Genomic DNA, 25,711 nt, shown 5'->3' on the forward strand with positions numbered 1-25,711 from the left:
ATGATTATGTTATGCAAATAGTGTGTAATAAGAATATTAATCTTCTCAAATGTGGGTTGACTCCCTGTAGCTGTAAACTGTTCTTCTTGTACTATATTAGTTGAGAGGTTTTAACATCTATGAGGATTGCATTTGAATTACAACAAAATGTTTTTCAAAGCATTAGGACCCAAATCTAAGTTTGCTCTTCTATTTGACTCTGTGTTTAAGCATTGGTGCAGCCATTACAGGAAGGCCCACTAGAACCTCATATTTGTACCCAATATGCACTAGTCATAAAAATACATTTTTTCTTCCTAATGAGGAATAGTTGTAGTTGACAGTAACACATCAAAAGCTAGTAGTAACAAACAGATAAAAAAAAAAAAAGTTTGTCCTGACAATAATAGGATTTCTCATGTTTTCTGCCATTGATTTTTTTCCTAAGTCTCTTAACTCTTTGAGGATTTTCTGGCTTAGTTTTTCTCAGAGGAAATGTCCTGGATTGAATGTCTTAGTTTATGGCTGACTTTTGCATGCACACAAGACAAGTGAGGTCAATTGTACATCCAACAGAGAGGAAAAAGATAATGATTTTATGTGAGACTAGTAAGTCTTATAAAATGTTATGAGGAAAATATTAGTAGTTGTCTATCATGCACCTGGGAAATACAAAAATAAACAATTCATTTAGGTCTTTACTTGAATGTATTTTGCCTTATTTTAATCAGTGTAGTAAACAAAAATAACATGAAATACTGAATATCTTTAGTGTGTTTGAAGTTTCTGATTTTTTAGTTTGTATTTCCTCTGATTTTTGCATACCAGGAAGCTTCCAGAAATTCTAGACTTTAGGTAAAAATTTTATGAGGTCAAAATTGGAATGTGTTGCTCACTAGTTAAATTAGGTTAAGCACCATACTTCCAAACTTGAGCACATGGTCCAACTATTTACCAGGAACTTTCTAAGATTATGAGAAGGTACTGCTCTTTTAAAAACAATAGTTAATTAGTAATTTTATATCAGATACCTTCAGTGAAGTTAATAAACATACAACACATATACACACATTTACAAATCGTAACAAATGACATCTAAAAGTATTTTAAATATAATGGGAAGCCTGGAATTAATTTTTTGGAGCATTTCAAAAGGCATTATACAAAATATTGTGATATTAAAGGATAATAGGCAGTTTTTTCTATATTCAAAGAAACATTTATGTAGTAAACAAGATCTTGCTATAAAGTTATACTTTGGGAATTCAGAGTAAAACTGGAAGCAATTGATTCTTTATTTTTATATTATTCTGCCAAAGAGAATCACTAAGAGAGTTCTAATATTGATTTACTAATAAATTAAATATAGTGCCACTAACTGATATATTATATTCTGGATTTTTAATCCATATATCTGTATGGAATCGTGAATAAAGTGAGTGAACGGTGAAAACAATATTTTCAAACACATCAGGGTCAAAAATAGCATATCTAAACTAGGCTATACGTTAAAATTGTTCAAATGCAATGCTAATGAAAAATAGTTCTACAGGTTAATGTGTGAAACTGAAATCAAAATAATTGTATGATTTATTAGAATAAAGAAAATGTCTTAAATGCTTAGAGGTTTTTATTGAAGACTAATTTTCAAAATAACATGAATTTATAAACTTTCCTTCCTTTTTTAAATTTATAAAATTCAGACAGTTTACACAGAACAAAATTTATCTTTGCTCAAACAAATGCAGAAGACAAATCATACAATCATTTATTTATTTTGAATTATGTCATATTTGACATTTGAATCATATCATATTTTGAATTAGCAGATCTCTGGGTTAAGGAATGTATAAATGTTTGATATTATTTTATTCATGTGAAAAATTTATGAAGTGTGCTAGTCTATACTCTGTGGTATCAGAGTCTGAGTTATAATAGAGAATAAGGCAACCTAATCTCTACTCTCATATTTGTATTTCAGAGTATTAAAAATATACATGTGGGTGTATACATAAAGAGAGAAATAGAGAGGAGAAGACTGAAAGAAGGGAAGAGAGAGAGAGGAAAAGAAAGAAAGAATAAGAAGGAACAAAAGAAAGAAAGAGGGAAAGAAAGGAAGGAAGGAAGAAAAGGAAATTGAAGATAAGAGAGAAGTAAAAGAAAAAAAGAAGAAAGGTTTATAGTTATATGATGCTGAAAAAAATGTGAATTTCATTTTGACAGAGTGGGGTAGCAATTGATGGCAGTGAATCAAGGAATCCCACACACAAATACACATATCAAGTACAACAAAGTGCCAAGAAGACAGACGTAGACACAGGCAGAGGGGAAGCCCAGATGGATAGGGTTGTCATCTGTGAGTTTGGGAAATTCTTTTTTTTCTTTTTTGGTCTGGTTTTCAAGTTCCTCATTTCTAAGTCGAACAGCAGGGCCAGATTTTTTAATACCCTTTCTAATATTTTATATTGGATATTCAATGAATGGAAGAGAGAGTTTCTATTCTCTCTGTAGATTGTGTAACCAGTGCCAGTTGTGGAGTCTCGGGTTATGTATCTACAGAAGGTGAAAGCAGAGACTATAACTGGGACTTCAGGCTGATAGTATTTCCTCTGTACAAAACCATGCATGTATTTCTATTCAGGCTCTTTCCTTCCCTCTATAGATGCAAGATATGTAGAAATACAATATTGAAAACAGAACTAGGCAATAGGCACCTCTTGATAACTTGAAAGGTTCAAATAGAGACTGTTCACATGGTGATTCCTTCTGTGTATCTGAGGATGGAAGATAAAGGGAGGTTCCAGCTGGGCTGTGTGTCCTGAGACAGTACTTTTAAGTTCTGAAGAGAAGAGATGTGAAGTCTAGGGTAGAGGATAGTAGAGCAGTGCTCACAAGGTCAGAGGCCATCAGAGTTTGGGGCAAGAAACCTACTAGGGCAAGGAGAAAGGTAGTGAAGGAAAAACTAGTTCTTAATGGTTTGGGTAGGCAAAATTGGTAACTACAACTTTTCTATGTTTATTATCATATACAAATAGATATTAAAATAAGTCCTTTTGTTCTCCACGGCTCTGATGACTATGGCTGGCCTGTGATGCCTGTTCAGGCATAGGATTGGATAGCAACTGTCTTAGAGTTTTTAGTGCCCAGCCAGAAAAGGAGCAAGCCATGCATCTGGGAAATAAATCAAGTGAGCCTAAACTGACTGTGTAAAACAAGTTCTTTAATCCTAAAGCAATGAAATATGAGTAAGGAGGAACCAAATAGAGAGAAGAACATGAGATCAGAGGATGGGTCTTGAAGAGTGGCCAGACCCGAAGAAAAGACTACAGCCACCATATTGCAGTGACCACATTTCCAAAATGTCCAGGCACTTTGCTTGTAGTAATCAAGGAGCAACAAATACTTTTAGTAAACCATGTGATCATATGAAATTCAACAAAATTAAGCCAAAATATTGTGTTTTCTATCTGTGGTCTTTATTAAACCACTACAGTTTCCTTGAAGTGACATTTACAAGCATGTCTAGGAATAGACCTGCCACATTCTTAAGTTCTTGGTTTGTGTTACTTTCTTTCTATCCCTTTTGTTTCTTGCTTATTGGTATTATTTTTTGCTGAGGACAGAAAAATGCCCACTTTGTATTAAAAAGGAAGACAACTTGGAAGAATTCAAAGTTTTATTTCAAATAGTCAGTCCAAAATAAATGAATTTTTTTGTCTGTTTCTTAACATATTCCTCTACATAGGAGCGGATATTTATGAGAAATGTGTATGTATTACCTAGTTGATTCTCTGAATGGATTGTGGCTATAATTATTTAAATTAAAGCCTTTCTATTCACTCATTAAAAATAGAAAATGTGAGCCTTAATTTATATTGTGGACACTTGAAAAGGAAAATAAATAAAATCCCACCATGATAGGTCCTAACATCAAAGAAAATTATAGTTTTTCTCTTCTTAATTGAGAATATTCAGAGAACTAGATGCTTATGCACATACTTTGAAATCATCACCTGAAGCAGTAACTATTAAGCTGCCTTTTTTGTTGCTACTTGACTTGGATTTTTAATAATATTTGTGATACCTGGGACTTTCTACGAAGACCGTAAATTGCATACATTATAATCCTGGAAGATGCTGTTTCTCTGATTCCTTTTATTTGTCCAATTCCTCTTACTTGCTAGCAGTGGAATATATGATGCGGAAATAGTTTTTTAAATAAATGATTTAAATTCCAAGATTGGAAATCTGTGTTTTGTATTGGAAGACTGTTATAAAATACATTTGAAAAGAAGATAATATAGCATTTTTATTTTTTTTCATAGAAGAAATTTGTTGTCATTTTCCATTGTACTAATTCAGAGAATATGTATCTGTTTAATTTTGGTATGGTAGTTGATCATTTGTATTATTTTTATTTGGTTAGTTGATGTGCTCTTTTGCATGAAATATTAGTAATGGCATCAGTAATCATCTATAATAAAGAGATTGATAGCTGGATCACTTCAGGAAGATAATGTAAATGGTTTAGTGACAGATTGCTGAAATAGAAAGCTGTTTTGGAAATCTGAGGCTAAGTAGAGTTTATGTACATTTTGAGAGAAGACAAAAGTGAGATTAAATGAAAGAACTAAGGCTTCACATAACACCAAGATGTGAAAGTGGTTAAGATAAAATCTTGATGTCTCTTTCTTGTGAATTTAAGGAGCTCAGCAGTTTTCCCTCATTAACACATTTTACTTTAGCCTGTCTGATGGCAGCTAGAATTTTGAAGAGGGACCATCTGAGGTACATGATTTATGTGCATCCCTTGTGACTCCACATTTTTCACATCTTTGTCAGTTGAGCAGAATTAAGAAATAATGTTCTATTTAATTTCATGTGTAAAGAGATGAAGTTTATGAAGTTTATTATCTACAAAGTTTAATGTCTGAAATCACACTCTGGATTTATTGAAAGTATAATTTCATTGCTCTTTGTGTTCCAGGGTCATTTTTAAAGATTTAAAACAAATATATACATATAGTTTTGTACATAGATTCTATAAAAGTTAAAAATAAAACTTTCTAAATTATAATAACATCTTTGTGGAGAATAAAAATTTGTTTCTATATTGTTTAGAAAGTGATTATGGTACACTGAAAGTCTCAAAGCTGGAATTTTATTGGGAAAGAGATAAGTTTAGATCTCTTTGACCTAATATTTTGGAAGCTATATGAATCATGCTTAAGTTTTTCTGTATTTTATATATATTCCAAACTTTTAATGTCACTTTGCATAAAATAAAGCATTGGTAAAAAGAATTAGTGCATTCCCAGGATATAACAAGAACTCAGTATTCAAAATGACAAGACTCTTCCCTATAATTTTTGTCTGTATTTTATATCTGTCTCTAGGCTTGTATTTCTTAGATAAATCTATGAATAAACATTTAGCTGTCCAATTTGCAAAAGAATACTAAGTAGATCAGTTAAATGAAATAAGCATCTATTTTTACTTTTAAACTAATAAATTTTCTTTCATGTTTTATTACATTGATATGTCATTTGTAATATGCCGGAATTAAATGTGGATTTACATGTTACATTTTTCTCCTTTCTTTTCCATTTTTGCTTCATTTTACTGTTGTCTTTTTAAAAATATATTTCTTTTTTCTGCCAAATCTTATATACTTTCTTAGATTTTACACTGAACTTTTTTCCAAATATACACCCTTTCTCTGTTCCTTGTTAACGGCACCCACATTCAGTTTTCTTCTCCTTTTCCCCTGAAATACATATTCTTTTTCCCTGAAATTTGTGTGTGTTAACTTTTGAGTTACAGTGAATAACATGCTATTAATTTACTTATTCTAAAAAGTATTTTTAAAGTTCTCGTTTTTAAAATTCTCATTTTAAAGTTCTCATTCCTCTCCCAATACTATAGATAAAGGCGACAGACATTTCTAGATCTGAAATCGTTTCCTTTGACTATTTTTACTATTTTCTAAACATTAAAAAAATCTTTCTATCTTATGTTATACAGTGGGAAGAGATTGGTGAAGTTGATGAAAATTATGCCCCTATCCACACATACCAAGTATGCAAAGTTATGGAACAGAATCAGAATAACTGGCTTTTGACCAGTTGGATTTCCAACGAAGGTGCTTCCAGAATCTTTATAGAACTCAAGTTTACTCTGCGAGACTGCAACAGTCTTCCTGGTGGACTGGGAACCTGCAAGGAAACCTTTAACATGTATTACTTTGAGTCTGATGACGAGAATGGGAGAAACATCAAGGAAAACCAGTACATCAAAATTGATACCATTGCTGCCGATGAAAGCTTCACAGAGCTTGATCTTGGTGACCGGGTTATGAAACTGAATACAGAGGTCAGAGATGTAGGACCTCTAAGCAAAAAAGGATTTTATCTTGCTTTTCAAGATGTGGGTGCTTGCATTGCTCTGGTTTCTGTGCGTGTGTACTATAAAAAATGCCCCTCTGTGGTACGCCACTTGGCTGTGTTCCCTGACACAATTACTGGAGCTGACTCCTCGCAGCTGCTCGAAGTGTCTGGTTCCTGTGTCAACCATTCTGTGACGGACGAACCACCCAAAATGCACTGCAGCGCTGAAGGGGAGTGGCTGGTGCCCATCGGGAAATGCATGTGCAAGGCAGGATATGAAGAGAAAAATGGCACCTGTCAAGGTAAGAATTTGCCTGCAGATCTGCAGGAACAGTCTGCGCCAGTTGGATCATGTATCTGTATTTCCTCCAATGATTATGAGCAGATGACCTTTTACTTCACTAATTTATGGAAATTTTTTCTCTTCAAGTTTGATTTCTCTCTTCTCAGAATTTTAGAATTTCTGGCTACGATCAAAGATTTAGTGTAGTATTTTATTGGATATACATAATTAATACCCAGAGAGTGTCTTCCTTCCAATGTAGTATTTCATATTCAGTTTGCTTTCAGAAGTTTCATTTTTGAGCAACTCAAACCAAAGGATTATATCTTTGTGTGAGTATTGTTGCTTTGAAGTATTATCTCTCCACGAAGAGAAAGCAGTACCCTTACTTTGCTATATAAAATCCAAATGTAAGTGTTCGATGAGATTTGTTTGGCGTGCTTTTAACTGCCTTTAAGAGTTCTTCAGAAATAAATTTAGCCATAGGAACTGCATACCAAGATAATTTTCAACTGACAATACTTAGTTCACTGTGTTGTTCAAGTCCCTTTTAAAAATTTGCACATCAGGGGCACCTAGTTGTCTCAGTGGGTTAAGTGTCTGACTTTGCCTTAGGTCATGATCCTGCTGTCCATGGGTTTGAGCCCCGTGTGAGGCTGTGTCCTGAGAACTCAGAGCCTGGAGCCTGCTTCAGATTCTGTGTCTCCTTCTCTCTCTGTCCCTCCCCTGCTCTCTCTCTCTCTAAAAAATAAATAAACATTTAAATTTAAAAAATTTTACAACTCAATATTGAATGCATAATAAGTAGTACCTAAGAAAATAACTTTGGAGATGGAGCCAACACAAAAAGCTTATTTCAAAGCAATTTATACTTGGGGAAATTTTTTTCTGTTTTATTATTTTAATTGAAACTTGGCCCTGTATGCTCCCTCTTCATTTGAAAATGTCCTTATTTTGTCCACAATGTGTTGAGTTAAACTTAGATATTTGTCAGTGACTCTTGGGAACAGGTTAGTACTTTATGTCAAAATGAACAACAGCTTATGAGTAAGAAAACATTTTTACTTAAAAAAAATTCATTCATCCTTATTAACCTGATATCACCATGCTGTGTACATGCTAAATAGGTAATGCGACATAGTATTAACTAAAGAGAAAACCAAATGCTGAGAAGTCCCTTTATCCCATCTGGTAGCTTCAAGTCCATCCCCTGCCCCCACCTTCTGCCCCCGCAAATCCAGGATATAATGTGAATCAAACTTGCTCAAGTCTGTTCAGGACTGACTGTAGATTGATTGCTCCCTGCTCTGGGCTCTGCACTCTCTCTCTCCTTCTTTCTCCTTCTTTCTCTGCACCTTGTGGGATTCTCTCTCTCTCGCTCACTTATACTGTCTTTTTCAAAAATAAATGAATTTGTTTTTCATCATCAGCTCATATTTTGTATCCCTACAATATCATTTACAATAAAGTTTAGATTGTCTTTCTATGTAGTTTACAACTCTATACCTTTATATATGTATATGCATATATATGAAGTTTTATTAAATCAAAATTATGTTTTGGAAATAATTTTTAACTTGCCATGGAAATTATGTTTTATTTTGGATTAGATGTGAAAGAAAGTTCTAACTAACATTATCTTAACTTTTCTTTTGAATGGTTCTCTGTGAAGATAAATGTAATTGTAGAATCAAAAGCAGGAGAATAAACATGATCCATTGGATACATTTCATTATTTTGTCTAAAATATTTACAGTATAAATCATACTATTTTTAAAATTTTGTTTTACTAGTATTATAAGGCAACAAGTTGTATTTGATTATTTGCTTATGTCACTTTAGAGAATGGCATGCTGCCACTTCTGTAGAGAACACAATGATCTTTGTTTTCATCCTGATGGACAGAGGGTATAAAAGACCTCTGCATTTTTCTAATTTTTTATTGTTGCTGGGATTGCAACGTTCTCTGCATGCTTGTCATGAAAGTATCTTGGGAAGCAGTGTTCTGACAGAATCCAGGCATTCAATGCATATCTTTTTCTTTCTACACAAAGTTAGAAACCTAACTGAGAGACAGTGGAATAAACTAGAGAGGCTAGCTACCTTGTAGAAAACGTCACTAGGCTGGTCTGTCTAAATTCATTTATTACCTTACCCTGGTCTTAGGATCAAAGGGTGTGAGGGCATGAAGATTGTGAACTACACAGCCCCAGAAGGAATTCCACACAAAAGAGTTCGTATCAACAGTGCCTCTTGGTGTTTTCCAAAATACAGATGGCATGTGGCCACTCTGTGAGGAGTTTCAAATGTTCATCCTATAAATAACTTACCACATTGAGTAAAGAAATAAATATTAAATGATCATTTTTGGAGAATTAAGATACCACAGATATTCCTGAGGCATTTATATCTACATGTAGTAAGAATATGCGAATGTGAATGTATCTGTGTGTCATATAAAATTTCACCGGAACTTTAAATAATTCTGTGATCTTAATGTGCTATCCCCAAACTGTTAAGTGTGGATCTTGATGCTTTTAACCTCCAGAAATCTAGGAATTATTCTTGACACCCTCTTCCTACTCACTACCCGGTACCTATTTATTGCAAAATATTCATATATATCACCACCAAGCCATCTCTTAAAAGCATCCACTTTTCCCTATTTCTTTTCCTCCAATCTATAAGTATGCCTTGTTGGAGCTTCACTTTCAAATATAATGAATGACTTTATATAATATTTTGATTTTTGAGCCATGTGACTGTATCACCTCTAGGAAAAGGCAAACCTGGTGTTTTCGCACACCCATCCTTCTCTGTTCCCACTTAACCCCATCACAAACTTTAAATACTTCAGTGGCTGCCTATTGAGGCAGTTTTTACGGTAGCTCAAGATTCTGCCTGGTGTTGCCTCAGATACTTCTTAAACTATGCTTCTTCCTCTTCTCTCTGCACGAGTCACGCTGACTTTTTCTCACTTTCTCAAAAGTAGTTTGCTAACTTTTAACTACCTGTTCTGATTCTGTTCCCTTGCTCTGAAACATTTTTCTACTTACTTCATGCCTGATTAACTCATACTAATCCTTCAGATATGTCCTCTGATACCCCTCCCTCGGGGAAGCTATCCCTGATTCTTCAAAGTTAGACCTTTCTCTTACTTACATCTATGTCTTCCCCTCATCGAACCATTTAGAGTTATTATATTGCATCTTTTGTTAATTTATTATTTGTTTAATGACTCTTTTTACCCCCACTAGACCACACAGGGATGGCAGGGATGGTGAAGGTTATTTTAAGAAATGAGAAAGAAACCAGAAGTTAAGAGGTAGAGAAATAAATTCAGAAGAGAAGGTAGAATGGGTAAAGATATAAAAGAATATTGTGCTCTAAAATCACAGTAGTCCTCCTTTATCTGAGGAGGTTACATTCCAATAACCCCAGGGATGCCTGAAATTGTGTATGGTACCAAACCCTATATATACTATGCTGTTTCCTATGAACAGTATAATGTATAAATGTATAATGTATAAATGAGGCACAGTGAGACTAACAATAACTAATAATAAATGTAATACTATAATAATATACTATACTGAGTTATATGAATGAGATGTCTCTCTCAAACTATCTTGTACTTTACTCGCCCTTCTCGCGATGATGTGAGATGATAAAATGCCTACGTGATGAGATGAAGTGAGGGGAATGATGGAGGCACTGTGATCTATAGTTACGCTACTGTTGAACTTCTGACAATATGTCAGGAGGATCATCTGTGTCTGGACTGTGCATGTAACTGAAACCACTGAAAACAAAAGAGTGGATAAAGGCAAACTACTATATTGATTTATTTTTTTAAATGTTTATTTATTTATTTTGAGAGGAGAGCACAAGGGGGGAGGGGCAGAGAAAGAGTGAGCGAGAACCCCAAGCCGCCTCTACAGTCGGTGCACAGCACTTCATGGGGCTTGAACCCATGTCTGCAAGATCATGATCCAAGTTGAAATCAGGAGTTGGATGCTCAACCAACTGGGCCCCCAGGTGTCCCTGTATTCATTTCTTTTTTACCTTTGTATTTATTTGTAGAAAATCTCTTCAGTCACAAAATTGACAAAGCGTCTCTTAAACCAGTCATTTTCTTAGTCCTAAGATTATCAGGCCAAATTTTCAAGTTCTGTATGTAAAACCATATATGGCTGGCATATGACATCCTACCTGTTAGAGAGACCATCTTAGTGATTAGACTTCAGAACATCACATCCTGAAATGTATTTATAATATATACTTATTATACATTTACATTTAATTACTGTTTCTTTGCTAATCAAAATATGTTGGGATTTAATTAAGGATATAACTATATTAAGAAGCTGAAGTTTGAGTAAATCTGTTGTAATGATTATCATGTGTTAACATTTACTAAGCCTGTACTAAGATATGACCAGATAGTTGCTGTCAGATCATGCTTCCGTGACCTGATATACATGCAGGGCATGATGGCATTGACACAACTGGTTTTAGAGCCTAAACAATCAGGATTCAGAATGCTAGGCAGCTCATTAACATGTAGCTTCAATCTAGAAGACAACCAAGAAGTGATACAGGAATCTCTATTTAACAATTCACTCTCTCTCATCTTCTTACCCCTTATTTAACTTCCTTTAAGAGAAATTGACTACCTTTCCCATAATACTCTGGTTTTAATGGAGTAACAAAAACTCCGGTTTCTATTGCATTAATTTAAAATATAGAATGTATTTATTTTTCTCTGTGTTACTTATATGCCCAGATTTTCAATAGTAAACTGTTTTAAGTATACATATTTATTTCTTTGAAATGTTCTTTATTTTCAGAAACTAATAATGTATTAAATCCATTTATACAAGTATGTTTTCCTACTTGTAATTTATTATTATTTCTGATGAAATTCATGCTATTTTTTCTCCTTAAGAGTCATATGAAATTTTTTTGAGTACAAAATTATTAGCAAAAACCCATTTTGGAAGTTTCTGCTTTTTATTGAAGTGAATGTGTTTGACAGAAGTAATTGAGTTCACATGAATCAAATGTTGCCTGCTGAGTTCTCTTGTGATTATGTTGCTGACTTACTCAGATGCAAGGCAAGACCACTAATCTTCATCAGTTGCTAGTGGAATGAAGTAGTAATTTGAAATTACCCCTAGATAATTATAGTTTCACTTATATCAAATGGAGGAAAGAGATTTAGATTGTGGGTCACTGCCAAAACCAGTCAGAGTGAAGAAGGTATATAGTGCATGCTAAAATACAGGGTAAGCGAGGTTACATGCCAAGGGCTGTGGAGAAAAAGCACTTATTAATTGTCCAACTGGGAGATGATTGCATAGCAAGGAAAATGTAGTGCAAATAGTGAGCTCAAGGAAAAGCCTGGATTCAGAAACAGTCCAGATACTGCAGGGAGTAATCTGTCGATCATTCGTACTTCTGGTGCATATTTATGTCTGAAACAAAATTGACTAGAAATATAGCATACTAGGTGCTTGTGTAATTATGCATTGGAGAGCCTAGTTATTTTTAATTAGGCACATTACCAAAGAACATCAAAGGGGTTGAACTTTTGGTTCTATTTGGTATGCTCTTTTATACAACAAAAGGAAACTGATTTTAATTTCAAAATTTTAACAAAAGGTGGTAATTATGTAAGTATAGAATATCAGTGGTGCATGTGTGTGTGTGTGTGTGTGTGTGTGTGTGTGTGTGTGAGCGTGCACATGTCCCGCTTCTGAGAACCATCACCAAGACAATTAAGTGGTTAAATCATTTTATCCATTTGCAGGTATTATTATATATGAGAATAATGTAATAGATTATTTTTTCTCTTAACTCATCCTTAATAGTTTTGGATTAGTTCTGTCACAGTTTTAGAGTGTACTTTGAATTTATTTTTGGTTTGCTTTTTTATTTTTACCTAAATCAAGGTTTCTCAGCACTGGTATTATTGACATTTTGGGCCACTGGTTTCTATTGATATATTTTGTTGTGTGACAGGGTAGTCCTAGTCATTGTAGGATATTTGGCAGAATCATTGGCCTCTAATGTACTAAATGTAGTAGGATATTTCCCTTCCCACTTGATAATCAAAAAATGCCTTCATAGAGTGCTAAATGTCCCCTGAGGACATAATTATAGCCCAGTCAAGAACATCTAATTGTCCACTAAGTAGATGAGATGTGCTGTTAAAAACTAAATATATCTATAGACTGCTTACCTTTGCAAAAGTGAATATTTTTCTTAAAATTCTGCAGAATAAAAAATGTGTACATTTGAAAATAAGACTGATTTAACTTGAGGGTCATAGGGAACATGCTGCTTGTGAGACACAGCATACTTTAGTGGTTTGAACACATAGATTCTGTCCAGAATGCCTGGATTCCAGTCCTGCCTCTGCCATTTATCAGCTCTGTATCCCTGTGTAAGTTCTTGAATCTCTCCATTCCTTGCTTCATCCATTTCTAACTAAATCATAGCAATGCTCTGAGACATTATATGGAAATTACTTACTGTCTAACACACTGTACTTATTCAATGAATGTTAGCTACTTCTTATATACCTCATTAAAATAAAATGTATTTACAGGAGTTATATGTCTGTCTATTGTAAAATAAATGGTAGTTTCAGGTTAGAAAACTCTCTGGTTTTCTCAACCTAGAAATTATATTCTTGAGCAGTATCACTTATCAAAGGATAATCCTACATTTTTACTTCTTGGATTATCAAAAGTATGTAACTATATTAGAACTTCTTTTATAAAGATTTGCTCTCTGATTAGCTATTATCACTCAGTCCTTTTTTATTACACTCATCACTGATATTCCATGTATACAATCTCTCTATCCTAGGAATGCAGACACATCGGCATAGAAACATACATATAGACTCACATCTACAGTTACAGTTTATGAGAGTTGCTATTGGCCCTGTGAATGTGCAAATTTAGATAGAGCCGTAAGAAAATATTTCTCTGAAAAAGTGATGTTTAACATAGATATGGGGTAAAAAATTGCAAAGAGATACAGAATGGCTTAACAAGCAGAAAGAGCTTTCAGTGCAGAGATCCATCGTATTACATTAATTAATTTTATGTATATCTCTTTTCTTTCTAAAATTATACTTTAAAATGTATTTGCATATTAGGATTAGAGCAATAAAAGAGTTGAAAATTAACTACCTGCTAAAGGAGTCTGTTCATATACATAATACACCATCTTAAGGATAGAGAATTACTAATATCTATGGTCAAAGACAGACATATCCAACATGAACCAATTCAGTATTTTCAGTGAGTGGCTATTAGGATATTATTACACTCACAGAAAATATGAAAGGTTTTTCTTTTTTAAAAATTTGATGTTTTATTGATCCAACAATGCCTGGTAATTTGTGAATCTTCTGCCATATATGCATAGCAAAACAGGGAGATTTGGCTGTGAAAGAAAGGAAATAGAATAACTAAGCACTCTGTAACATGCTGGTCTGTCTCCTGGACAAAATTTTAATATTGATTTGCACTCTTACTTCTCGCTCATGAGAGCAAAAAAGTATACTAGTGATAGTCTTGAGTTTCTCCCTTCCACCCTCCATCTGTATCTCTCTCTCGTATTATACATATCTATCTATCTATCTATCTATCTATCTATCTATCTATCTATCTATTTATCTATTGAAAGACAGATGGAGAAGGAGGGAGAGAGAATGAGTGTAACAGATAAATGCTATACTTCATATATATAGTAATTCTAATAACCAGTTTGGGTAGGTCTCTAGGATATTTTATTATGATGATGGAACATTCTGTATTGTTACTGTGCAAATGCATTATAACATTAATGAACTGGAGCTCCATCATGATCATGCGGATAGGGAATTAATGATTATACTTATGCTCAAATGGCTTATACTATACAAAACACCTTCTGTTAATAAACATTTATTAAAATGAGATGCACTGGATAGGGTCCTTTTATTATAATAACTTAATATAGAATGATAATTATTAGAAAAAAATAATTACACAGATCTTACAAATGCCATATCTTAATTGATGTGTTTTGAGTTGATTTTAATTCCATAACAGTTAAGTGTGCTAGGAAACCAAAACATAGTCTCTTTTGTTTTATTGTTTGCTTCTTTTCTTATTATTTGTATAGCAGGAAGAGGACTTACATGAAGTCTGATAACACATATCAGTATACCTCTCATGGGAAAAGTTGTGTGTACAGAGAAACTTAATGTTGAAAACTCTGAGTGTAATTCAGCAAACATCTCCAAGTCTGCTCTCAGACTTTCAAGAACAAAAAAATTAAAAACAAATGAATGCAAATGTTAAGAAATGAAGTAGCCAACCCTTTCATAAAATAATTAAGTAAACTTAAAATCTTAAACCTGAGGGTTGCTTAAGATGCAGCCCTCAGTTCAAATCTTACCCTTTCTTTTCATAACTGTGTGGACAAATATAAAACCAGACTGAGTTTAAAGTACCTTCTGTATGAGATGCTAAATAATACAATATACAGTACAAAATCTGCCTGTAAATGCATATGAAGTTTGTCTATTTCAGGAGTGTTATATGGACCAGCAACATCAGCATGACCTAATAATTTTTTAGAAATGAGGGATTTCAGGTCCTATTCCAGAAAAACTGAATCTGACTCTACATTTCAGCAAGATCCTGGTGCTTTTTTACATACATTCAGGTTTGAGAAGCACTGATTTAAAGGACTCTTGAAGTGAATGTCCTTTACTTTGTTTTCCATATTTGGAAACTGAGGCACAAATGAATCAGGACCATATAACTACATAAATTAGGACCATACAACTATGTAAGAAATACATTTATCCTAATCTCTTTGGGTACTTGTCAAGATATTTCACTATTCATGTTGGTTCAGAACTATTATGCACTAATTATATCTTTATCTCCTCCTCCACATGTTCCTTAGTATGTTTTTTTATATAAATCATAGTTATATAACTTTTGACAGTATTAGGTATAATGATACTATTTTCCTTTTTAATTTCTGCTAATTGCATTTTGACTTAGAAATCCCATATGAACTATCTATTATTTAAACTATTATAATAAATAGTATCAGAAAGTTAGGGGAACAATCAAGCCATTGAAAAGTAGAGAAAGAAAGCACAAGTGGCACCAGTGTTCTAATCACTCCAACGTATGAATTTATCTGTTCATTTATGGGATGCTTGTCTTTTGTCATTGACTTACAGGAGTTCCTTACATGATTTAGCATTTCCTCCTACTATTATTGAGGCTGACTTTTATCTAATTCTGCTATTCTCAACAATTATAATGTAACAAAATCACTGAAACCATATAATTGTTGGACACTCCTACAAGAAATTTTGATGCCATCTTTTAGTATGAAACAGGTTATCACTATTTTTCTTTAGAGATCCCCAGGTAGATTGTAATGTATACAGCCAGAATTGAGAAATATTGTAATATTTAGCAGTAAACTTTGTTGGCTTTTGAAGGCTAGTGTAAATTTGCACACTAAAACTTCATACAGAGAAGGCCTAGATTTTGATTGATTTCATCCCTCCATCAAGAAGTTATGCACACACAAGCCTCTTTGGCTATCCTTGTGCACATGGGCAGTGTTTTACCAAGTGCCTTTTGAAAAGATAACCAACTCTTCAAGGTTTTGGGCTTTCTGAAGGGCACCCTACTTAACAAAATGCTATGACTCTTTTTCTTGGAGCATGGAGTATTCAAATCTAGTCCCCTATCTCACCCCATCTGGCCTGGAGAGCAGCAGGCTTAACCATGCTTTAGATCTCTCTGTGTTTCCGCCCCCTGTCCCTGTGGCCCACCTGTCCCAGACCTTAAAATATGTATATTACTTTTCTTATGACTGCCTACATTGAAACAAAACATAGCAAAATGAACCCTAATCTTTGGTCTATTTAATTTAGCATTTCTAGGCATTTGTTCCTGGATCCTTTTCAGGTTTCCTTATACCTTTTAGATGTTCAGACTTGGGATTAGACTTGTACATTTAACTTAAGATTCTTCATTCTACTGCTGTGCTTTGTAAAGTACATAAGCACAATTGACTGCAATGATAGAATTTTAGTTTGTAATCACATAGAACATCAATGAAAATCTCAGGATTAATGAATAAGAAGCAGTACTTGTTTAAGGCCATGTTTCTATTACAATTAATATGTTAAATGTTTTGTGCTCCAACTGTGTAAGTTTACTTAGTGCATCTCCTGTGTGGAGTAACCTTGAAAACTCTATTTAACCAGTTTTAATGGTTGTCCAGAACACTAACTTTCTAAGTAACAAAAAAGAAACTTACCTGTATCAATGTAATTGATTATTAATATAGTTAGTTTATGCTACCTACAGAAGAAAAGGTAAGTACACTGTTTACCTAAATGATATAATTTGTTGCCTTTCAGTTTCACTAATACATTAATCCAGAAGGACATGCAAGTTATTATAAAGGGCAACATGCTCTGGCATAGTTCTTTCTAGAAAGTTTATCATTCTTTAACTGTATAGGTAAAAATAGGAATTCTAAGCTCTCCATGATCTTGTAACTGGTTTTTGTTACATGAAAAATGCTTTTGTATCCTTTATTGTTTCTGGTTAAGGATGTGGGTCACATCTTATCTTCTAGTATTTTATTCTCTTTGGTGTTTAAATGTTTTGTCTGCATTTAAGGCTGGCTAGTAGGGATTCAAGTATAAGAACTGAAGTGATTTGTTGATATGCTTTGATCTGTACTGAGCTTAAAGATACCTTGCTCATTTGAGTGCCTTTAACATATAGGTTAAAAAAAAAGGAAAGGAAGGAACGAAGAGCCACAGTTTGGGGGAAGTAACAATTAGAGCAAATGATAATTTGACTGATGGATAACTCCATTTCTTTGATGGAATTGTTAGCAGGAATCAGACTTGGAGAATGAATGCTTCCAAAGTTCCTGCTGTGTGATTGTGAAGGAGAATAATAACACACTACTCCATATGCATAAGGGCTTTGCCTCTGATGAATTCAAAGCACGTTGAAAGGATTCCATTAGGACATTTCTTAAATAAAGGGTGGGACTATCAGAATTTTCTTTTCCACTTTATGGATTGGAAAGTGAAGTGATGTAATCTCACCAAGGTTTGCCAGTGTTCTGCTCATGCTTCCCTTTCCAACACTAGGCCTCCAGTTTTACACCTCACCATCGTAAAGCAATATAATATGTGCTCTTGTGAAGGATTGCTAACATTCACCTACTCCCAGTATCTTCCAATGCTAAAAGCTTCTTTTTTTAGAACCAGACTGACCTGTATTATTTATTTATTTAGAATTCTCTTTAGAAGGTTTTGTGTGTCATATGTTGTTGCTCTCTTGGTTCAAGCATGATTTAATATGTCAACCCTGGTTTGCTTAACTGGACTTGATTGTCTTCCATACTTTACTTAGAACTAGGCAGTCTCCTTTCAAGCATGTTCCTGCCCAGATAAATGAAATGTCACAACAGTGAGTACACCTTGCTTTGTGACAGCAGTAGCTTTCTTTGACACAGTCAGTGGTTGCAGAGAGGGGTGGTAAGGGAATTTAAAAAGTAATAATAGAGCTAACATAAGTCAAGTCAGTCCTGTTCAAATCTACACAGACAGGAGCAATAGATAATGCACTCAAATTTGGGGGAATTCACTCTTCAGGTGAAAATGAAGTTAAATCCAAAGTAGGAAATTTTTCCCACTATGGACAAGAGGAAAACATCTGTTAGCAGTTTCTTGAAAATAATACCCAGAGGATAGCACTTTATATTTATAGTTTGATTTCTTCCATGCTTTATTGCCAGGCCAGAGATATTATTGCTCTCAGTTCAAAACATTAGAAACTAATCTATAGGAAAAATTTTTTTGTGCCTTCTCCCACAATAAAAGTATTATTTATGATTTCAAAAACCTGGATTTGATTTTAAAGATTGGAGGCGCATGAAGCTTAGTACCTGGCAGAAAGAAAATCCTCAATATATGCTATTTACATGGCTTTAAAAGTTAAAAACAATTTCAGTGAGAGAGAACCCTAGAAGAAGTGCTTGAGGGATTTTTGTTTTGTTTTTTGTTTTGCTTTTTTTTTGTCACTTGTTCTAATATCATCTGTTGGTGGTACTACCACCACCCAGGGATGGTGACCTACCTCTTAGCAGACTCAGGACACTGGGAAGTGGGTCAGGGACACTCTTTGAAGGTCAGTCTATACCGGGTCAGCTACTCAGGTCAGGGACTTATTTAAAGACTAAGGAGTTTTTTGAGTATATGAGTTTGTATGAGTAAGTAAGTGTCAAAATTTTTACCTCAATTGGAGGGGAAAATAAACTAGACCAATAGGGCATATTACAAGTGATTAAATATGTGACAGGAATGGAGAGTCAATTAATAATACCTTGGCCAGAAACTGAAGGAAAAGTCATTCAGGAAGCACAAAGGTGGACAAATATCAGAGTTTTGAAAAAATCTGAAGAAGGTGAATGTCTTAATCAAGGGTAACCTGCACCATCAGTGAAAAGACTGGTCCAGGCATTTCCGTGATCAGATCTCAGGAGAACTTGTTATTTTCATCTGAAGTTAGAAGAGAATGGAATTAAAGCTGAGGAGAAAACGACCTTGTTCTTAGAAAATACAAAGTGGGCCAAAGGGAATAGTTTGACTTTCAAGCGAGTGTCAAAAACTAGAGCTTAGAAATAATAGAGATCCCAAGAAATAAGGCCTAAGGTTCTGAACACCAGAATTTTCAGATTATATTTTCTTAAAATGATTATTTATTTATTTTGAGAGAGAGAGAGAGAGAGAGAGAGAGAGAGAATGAGTAGGGGACAGGCAGAGAGAGAGGGAGAGAGGAAAATATCCTACAAAGGCTCCATGCCCAGAGAAGAGCCGAATGTGGGGCTCAGTCTCACAACTGTGAGACCATGACCTGGGCCAAAATAGTCAGATGCTTACCGACTGAGCTACCTAGGGACCCCTCAGGATATCTTAAATGGGTAGCTGAAGCTAGAAGGGTTGAAATATTTACAAAACCTACCATGTGCTGATACAGTTAAATATTTTATTCACGGTCTCTCTTTTAAACTGACAACATCCTGTGAGGCATAGTTTCTAGAGCAACTGGACTTCGTGGTAATTTTGTTTAGATCACTCAAACTATAAATAGAAAGTGGCAAACTGACATTTCGACTCAGGTGTGCTTGTTTCTGAGTCGGTGTTTTTCCACCATATTATGTGTTCTCCATTATAATACTTAAGCTTCACTTAATTCTGTTACCTTGATTTGGTCAAATGTGTGCCTGTCAGTCTGTAGCTGATGGCGGCTGTACAGTACTGTACATAAGGAACAGTGGCACCTCAGAGAAACCTAGGAGTCACCATAGTCATCTGGAAGATTCTTGTCCCTATATCTGACCTCAGACTGAGGACAGAGAAAGGCAATTTAAGGTGGCTAGAAAGGAGGAATAACATAGGGTTGGGAGAAGGGGAGACCTAAAACAAAGCAAGACCGAGTAAGCATAGTAGGAGAAAAATGTGTTAGGATTCTGAGAGTCTTACCTGGAAGAGAAGAAGCCCTCTCATTAGGCTACACAAGCAAATAATCAGGAGCCAAAGTAGAAGTTATTCCATGTTTTGTGGCAAATAATCAGGAGCCAAAGTAGAAGTTATTCCATGTTTTGTGGCAAACATCCACAGAGGAGGGGAAATACCAACTTCTGGAATAAACCTGATATACATGTTGTGTTTGAAGAGAGAGAGCATGGGTCAGTGAGTGAAGATCTCTCAATCCGTTTCTGACTTTTTTGCTTTGTGCATTCTTGTGTACATGAGTTACTTTACCTTGCTGGTCTTCTCCTATAAATATCATAAGTATCTTTAAGAAAAATGTTTTGGCCTTTGGAGTATTTGAGTATCATTTTATTCAAATTTTGTTTTGTTGGTTTTGCTTAGTTTGGATATGTGGTACGGAAGAAAACAAACTGGACTCTATAAGCTGAGTGAGGAGACAGTTCAGGATTCAGGCGTGGTAGCACTCTCTTCGCCTCAGGGACTTGGTTGGATCTTTAGGTTTCCTCTCCACAGTAAAGAAATGAAATGATTCTTCCTCTCCCACCAGTCCTGACATCATACCTGGTATCATATCATATCATTTAGCAAATATGACATTTTTGAATCGAAGAGACTTCCATTTTGAAGTATTTTTTAAGTCAGTCTTGATTGTGAAAAGTTGAACAAGGATGGGATACAAAACAAAACAAAAGCAACTTAAACCAAAAAATAAAAGAGAAATGGACCTTCATAAATAAAATAGTACAATTAAAATAATAGTCATTTCTCTTTCAACTGATTTAAATTAAAGAATCAGCTTGATTATAAGGGCAAACATTCTTATGCTCTAATGCTCTAAAGGGCAAACAGAACTGTTACAGGAAAAAAAAAGTTCATATTCATGTATTATTGGACCCAGCTACATGCCAAGCATATGGAAAACAATTCAGTTCTGATAATAACCCTGCCAGATATATACTGTTGTTTCTACTTTATATATGAAAAAATTGTGGCTCATATAGATTAAATTTGATTGCAAGCACTCTGAGTTAGTAGTTAGCTTCACATACAGTTTGTTTGGCATCAATGCATATTAACTTTGAGCAAAAAGTTTATTATCCTAAGTCACCAGAAGTTACATTTTATTTATTTTATTAAAAAAATTTTAATGTTTATTTATGTTTTGAGACAGAGAGACAGAGACAGAGCATGAATGGGGGAGGAGCAGAGCCAGAGGGAGACACAGAATCCAAAGCAGACTCCAGGCTCTGAGCTGTCAGCACAGAGCCTGACATGGAGCTCAAACTCAGAGTCTGCAGGATTATGACCTGAGCCAAAGTCAGATGCTTAATGGGCTGAGACCCGCAGGTGCCCCCACATTTTATTTTTAAATTTAATTTTAATTATTTTTTAATCTAGGAAGTATTAAAGTTATGTGGAGAAGAAAGGACTAATGTGACAAAGTTTGTAGTACTGATGTGGAGAAAATAATAACTGTGACATGTTTTAACAATAACTGCTATTGGATTTAAAATTGGTCACATTCAAAGATCAATATTTGGTAATAATTGTAAGAAAAGGTATAAACAAATGTAATTCCATTCAGATATAGATATAGCCAGTGATACTAAAAAAATTATAACCGAAATCAAGATTGTATAATTATCATATAACTTGAACATGTTATTTAGTGTTGGTGGAAAGATAAATAAATTGAATCAGGTCCAAATATAGAAAACTGCTAATGTGTGACCACTCTGAAAGTACAAAAGATGCAGCTTCATATAATCTAAAAATAATATCTATGTGTTCACACACTATTGATATACAGTGATACTTCTACATTGTTTACATCATGACAAGAATCTAGGAATTGAAGAAATGTGACTGTAAATAAATCCTTTAAGTGTATTACCCCCTTCCTATTCTTCTCCCTAATCCTCTCCTTTCTTCTCTTTTTTTCTCTTTTTTGTCTTCTTTTGGGAAGCATTATTTTCATCTTCCAAAGATGGTAACTTTCAGATTTTTCAGTGTATTTCAAGTTAAAATAATGCTTGAGGTCTTTCCTTTTACAGTTTTAGAATTATAAATATTACTAGTCTTACACAATAAGGGCAAAAAAAGGAGAACTATGTGGCTGCTATAGAAAAAGATATGTTCTTTTTCATATTTTGTCAAATCAGCTTCTACTTCATAACATAGTTCTTAAAGGGTCTTTAGAGCTTGTGGATTTATAGCAGCCGATTACAACAAACTGTTCCATATTTTCTGTATGGAAAGGATAGACACAAACTGACTGCAGCTGGTTTCCATTAAACCTCCCATTCCCTGTTATTTCTAAAGAAGTCTCACTTGCTTTGGACTTGGAAACAAAGAGATTTGGCTTTTTATTTGTATTCTGTCATTTTAGCTTTTCTACTGCTAATACGATATTAAAACCCAGGAAAGTACTTATTATTTCAGCTCTTACAGTTAATTAAAACACACGTGGCACATATTTTTCCTCATGCAAGTAGTATTTGACCTTGAAAAACTCTGAGGCCCAACTCCTAGACAAGGTTATGTTTTTTTTTTCTTTTCTACAATTATTCATTTCTAAAGCCACTTAGATCTTACATTGTTTTGATTACTTCTACTTATATCTTCTCTTAATTTCTTTATTACCTTTATTATAAATTTCTCTATTATAAACTATTGCCTTCATTTAAAGGTCTACTTTGTGAGGGGCACGTGGGTGGCTAGGTGGGTTAAACATCTGACTCTTGGTTTTGGCTCAGGTCATGATCTCATGGTTTGTGGCTTTGAGCCTCTTGTCGGGTTCTGTGCTGATAGTGCAGAGCCTGGTTGGGATTCTCCCTCTCTCTTTCTGCCCCTCCCCTGCTTGCACTCTCCATCTCTCTCTCTCAAAAAAGGACTACTTTTTGAGAAAACCCTACCTTAATTCCTTAAAAGAAAACTATTTTTGCTATTGTTACTTCTTATGCCTCTTTCAGAAGAAGACACTTGATTCCGTTTCCTTGTAATGAAAGGACAGAGAAGGATAGATAAAAACAGAGCTTGACTCATGAATATTTGTAAATGTGTGTAGGAATTTTTTGCTAAAATAAACTCATGCTTTTTGTTCTATTATTAGAGATAATGATCCAAGGATATTGAAGGTATTAATAATAATTATAATAACATGTCTAACACTTCTATAGCAAAGTTTTATGTGCCACGTACTTTTCTAAGAACTGTATATTTAGTATATAATTTGAACCTCACAGAAACACACAAACTCCATGAATTGGATATAATTTTTACCTTTTTACAGAGGGTATGTAACAAGGTTCCAGTCAGTAAGTAGTGAAGTTAGATAAAAGCTTAGTCTATCTTTCTCAGAGTTCTGTTGTGTGTTTTTTTTAAGTTTATTTATTTACTTTGGGAAAGATAGCGATAGCCTGGGGGGGGTGGGGAGGGACACAGAGAGAGAGACAGAATTCCAAGCAGGTTCCACACTGTCAGTGTGGTGCCTGACGCGGGGCTTGAATCCGTGAGACTGTGAGATCACGACCTGAGCCAAAACCAGGAGTTGGCAACTTAACAGACTGAGATACCTAGGCATCCCCAAAGTCTTTTTTTTCTTTTACTTTTTATAATTTTTTCATGATTCAGAGAGAGAGACAGAGTGAGCAGGGAGGCTCAGAGAGAGAGGGAGATAGAGAATCTGAAGCAGGCTCCAGGCTCTGAGCTAGCTGTCAGCACAGAGCCTGACTTGGGGCTCAAACCCACGAACCGTGAGATCATGACCTGAGCCGAAGCCGACGCTTAACCGACTGAGCCACCAGGCACCCTTTCTGTTCTAAACCCCTATATCATACTGACAATGGGAGAGACCGGCAAACTGTTTTATAAGCATTAATTTTATCCTCTCTCCAAGCTTTTTCTTGATTTTCACATCGATAACCAGTAAAAAAGATAAAAGAAGACCATATGTGTAATCATTGTATGAGTGATAAATAAAAATTTAAGTAAACTTCATAACAATATTCTCATAGGATGTTCTTTTAATTAAAAATCTTAGGCACTTGATACTTTTTTCTCATAAGGAGAATATTTGAAATTCAAAGAATTTCCATTAAGAATGACATTTACATATATGCAAACTCTCCCTAAAAACAAACACCAATTGTTATGAACTAAGTATTTTCATTCAAAAGTATATTAATATGAAATGCAGTAGAAACCCTTTCTTACTAGATACTCCATTTTTGCTCACACTCAGCTCCTCTTGTTTCCTTTTATATTTATTTTTTAATTTAAAAATTTTTTAGCATTTTCACTTACTTTTTGAGAGACAGAGCATGAGTGGAGGTGGGGCAGAGAAAGAAGGAGGCATAGAATCTGAAGCAGGCTCCAGGTTCTGAGCTGTCAGCACAGAGCCCAAAATGGGGCTCAAACCCACCAACTGTGAAATCATGACCGGAGCCTAAGTCGGATGCTCAACCGACTGAGCCACCCAGGTGCCCTCTCTCTTGTTTCCTTTTAAATATGCAACAAAGAAAAGGCTTATTTGTACAGGTGCGCTTTGTCACATTTGAGCATTTTTTTGAAGAGGGCATGGAAGCCATCCACAAATCTAAAAAGATCTTTACTCATAGAGCTTTTGCAAGAGTTTTTCTTTTTGAAATAGGGATTTGAAATATTATTTTTAAACTTAAAAATACACAAATAATAGCTTAAATAGTATAATTAAAACATTAACAATTGACATTTTCAATTAAAGATAATTTACCTCTTCCTAGATGTCATGACTGTCTCTCTGCAGTGATTTAGTCACAAAAGAGAAAAGCATTATATTTTGATTACATTGAAAGGAAAAAATATCCTCATTACAGCTTCTAGATATACCGTCCATTTAATTCATATTCTTATTTTACTTTACTTATTTTTTTAAATTTTTAATGTTTATTCATTTTTGAGACAGAGACAGGCAGAGCACAAGTGGGTAAGGGGCAAAGAAAGAGGGAGATACAGATTCTGAAACAGGCTTCAGGCTCTGAGTTGTCAGCATGAACTCACAAACCGAGATCATGACCTGAGCCGAAATTGGATGCTTAACTCACTGAGCCACCCAGGAGCCCCTCATCTTATTATTTTAAAAGGAAGAGGACAATTCTTAATTACATGAGTGGAGGATTAGATATAAACTAAAGGGATTCCAATGTCCAGTTGGAGTGATCATATATTGATGTTTTAGGATATGTGCTCCCCAAATTAATGTGTACTGGTATTTTGTTATTCAGTTTACTTGTAAACCCTATATTTTATTTATATTGAGCATATTTTATTTATATTTAGCATATTGTACATATATACATTGGAAGTACATTATTTTATATGATTTCATTTTTCAATATTTTCATCATTTTATGTGAAAACCAAGAAATATATTTTTCTCATTTAACAAATAAAATTTTACAT

At 34.4% G+C, this 25,711-nt stretch overlaps 1 protein-coding gene across 1 annotated transcript in view; it reads left to right on the forward strand.

The window, feature by feature from the left end:
* Positions 1-25,711, forward strand: part of EPHA5 (EPH receptor A5) — a 302,370-nt gene that overhangs the window by 33,280 nt on the left and 243,379 nt on the right. The window contains exon 2 of the mRNA XM_029945331.1: positions 6,004-6,667. Within this exon, the coding sequence (XP_029801191.1) occupies positions 6,004-6,667 (664 nt within the window). The remainder of the gene's footprint in view (positions 1-6,003; positions 6,668-25,711) is intronic.

The sequence above is a fragment of the Suricata suricatta genome, chromosome 1 (genome assembly GCF_006229205.1).
Source record: "Suricata suricatta isolate VVHF042 chromosome 1, meerkat_22Aug2017_6uvM2_HiC, whole genome shotgun sequence".
NCBI lineage: Eukaryota > Metazoa > Chordata > Mammalia > Carnivora > Herpestidae > Suricata > Suricata suricatta.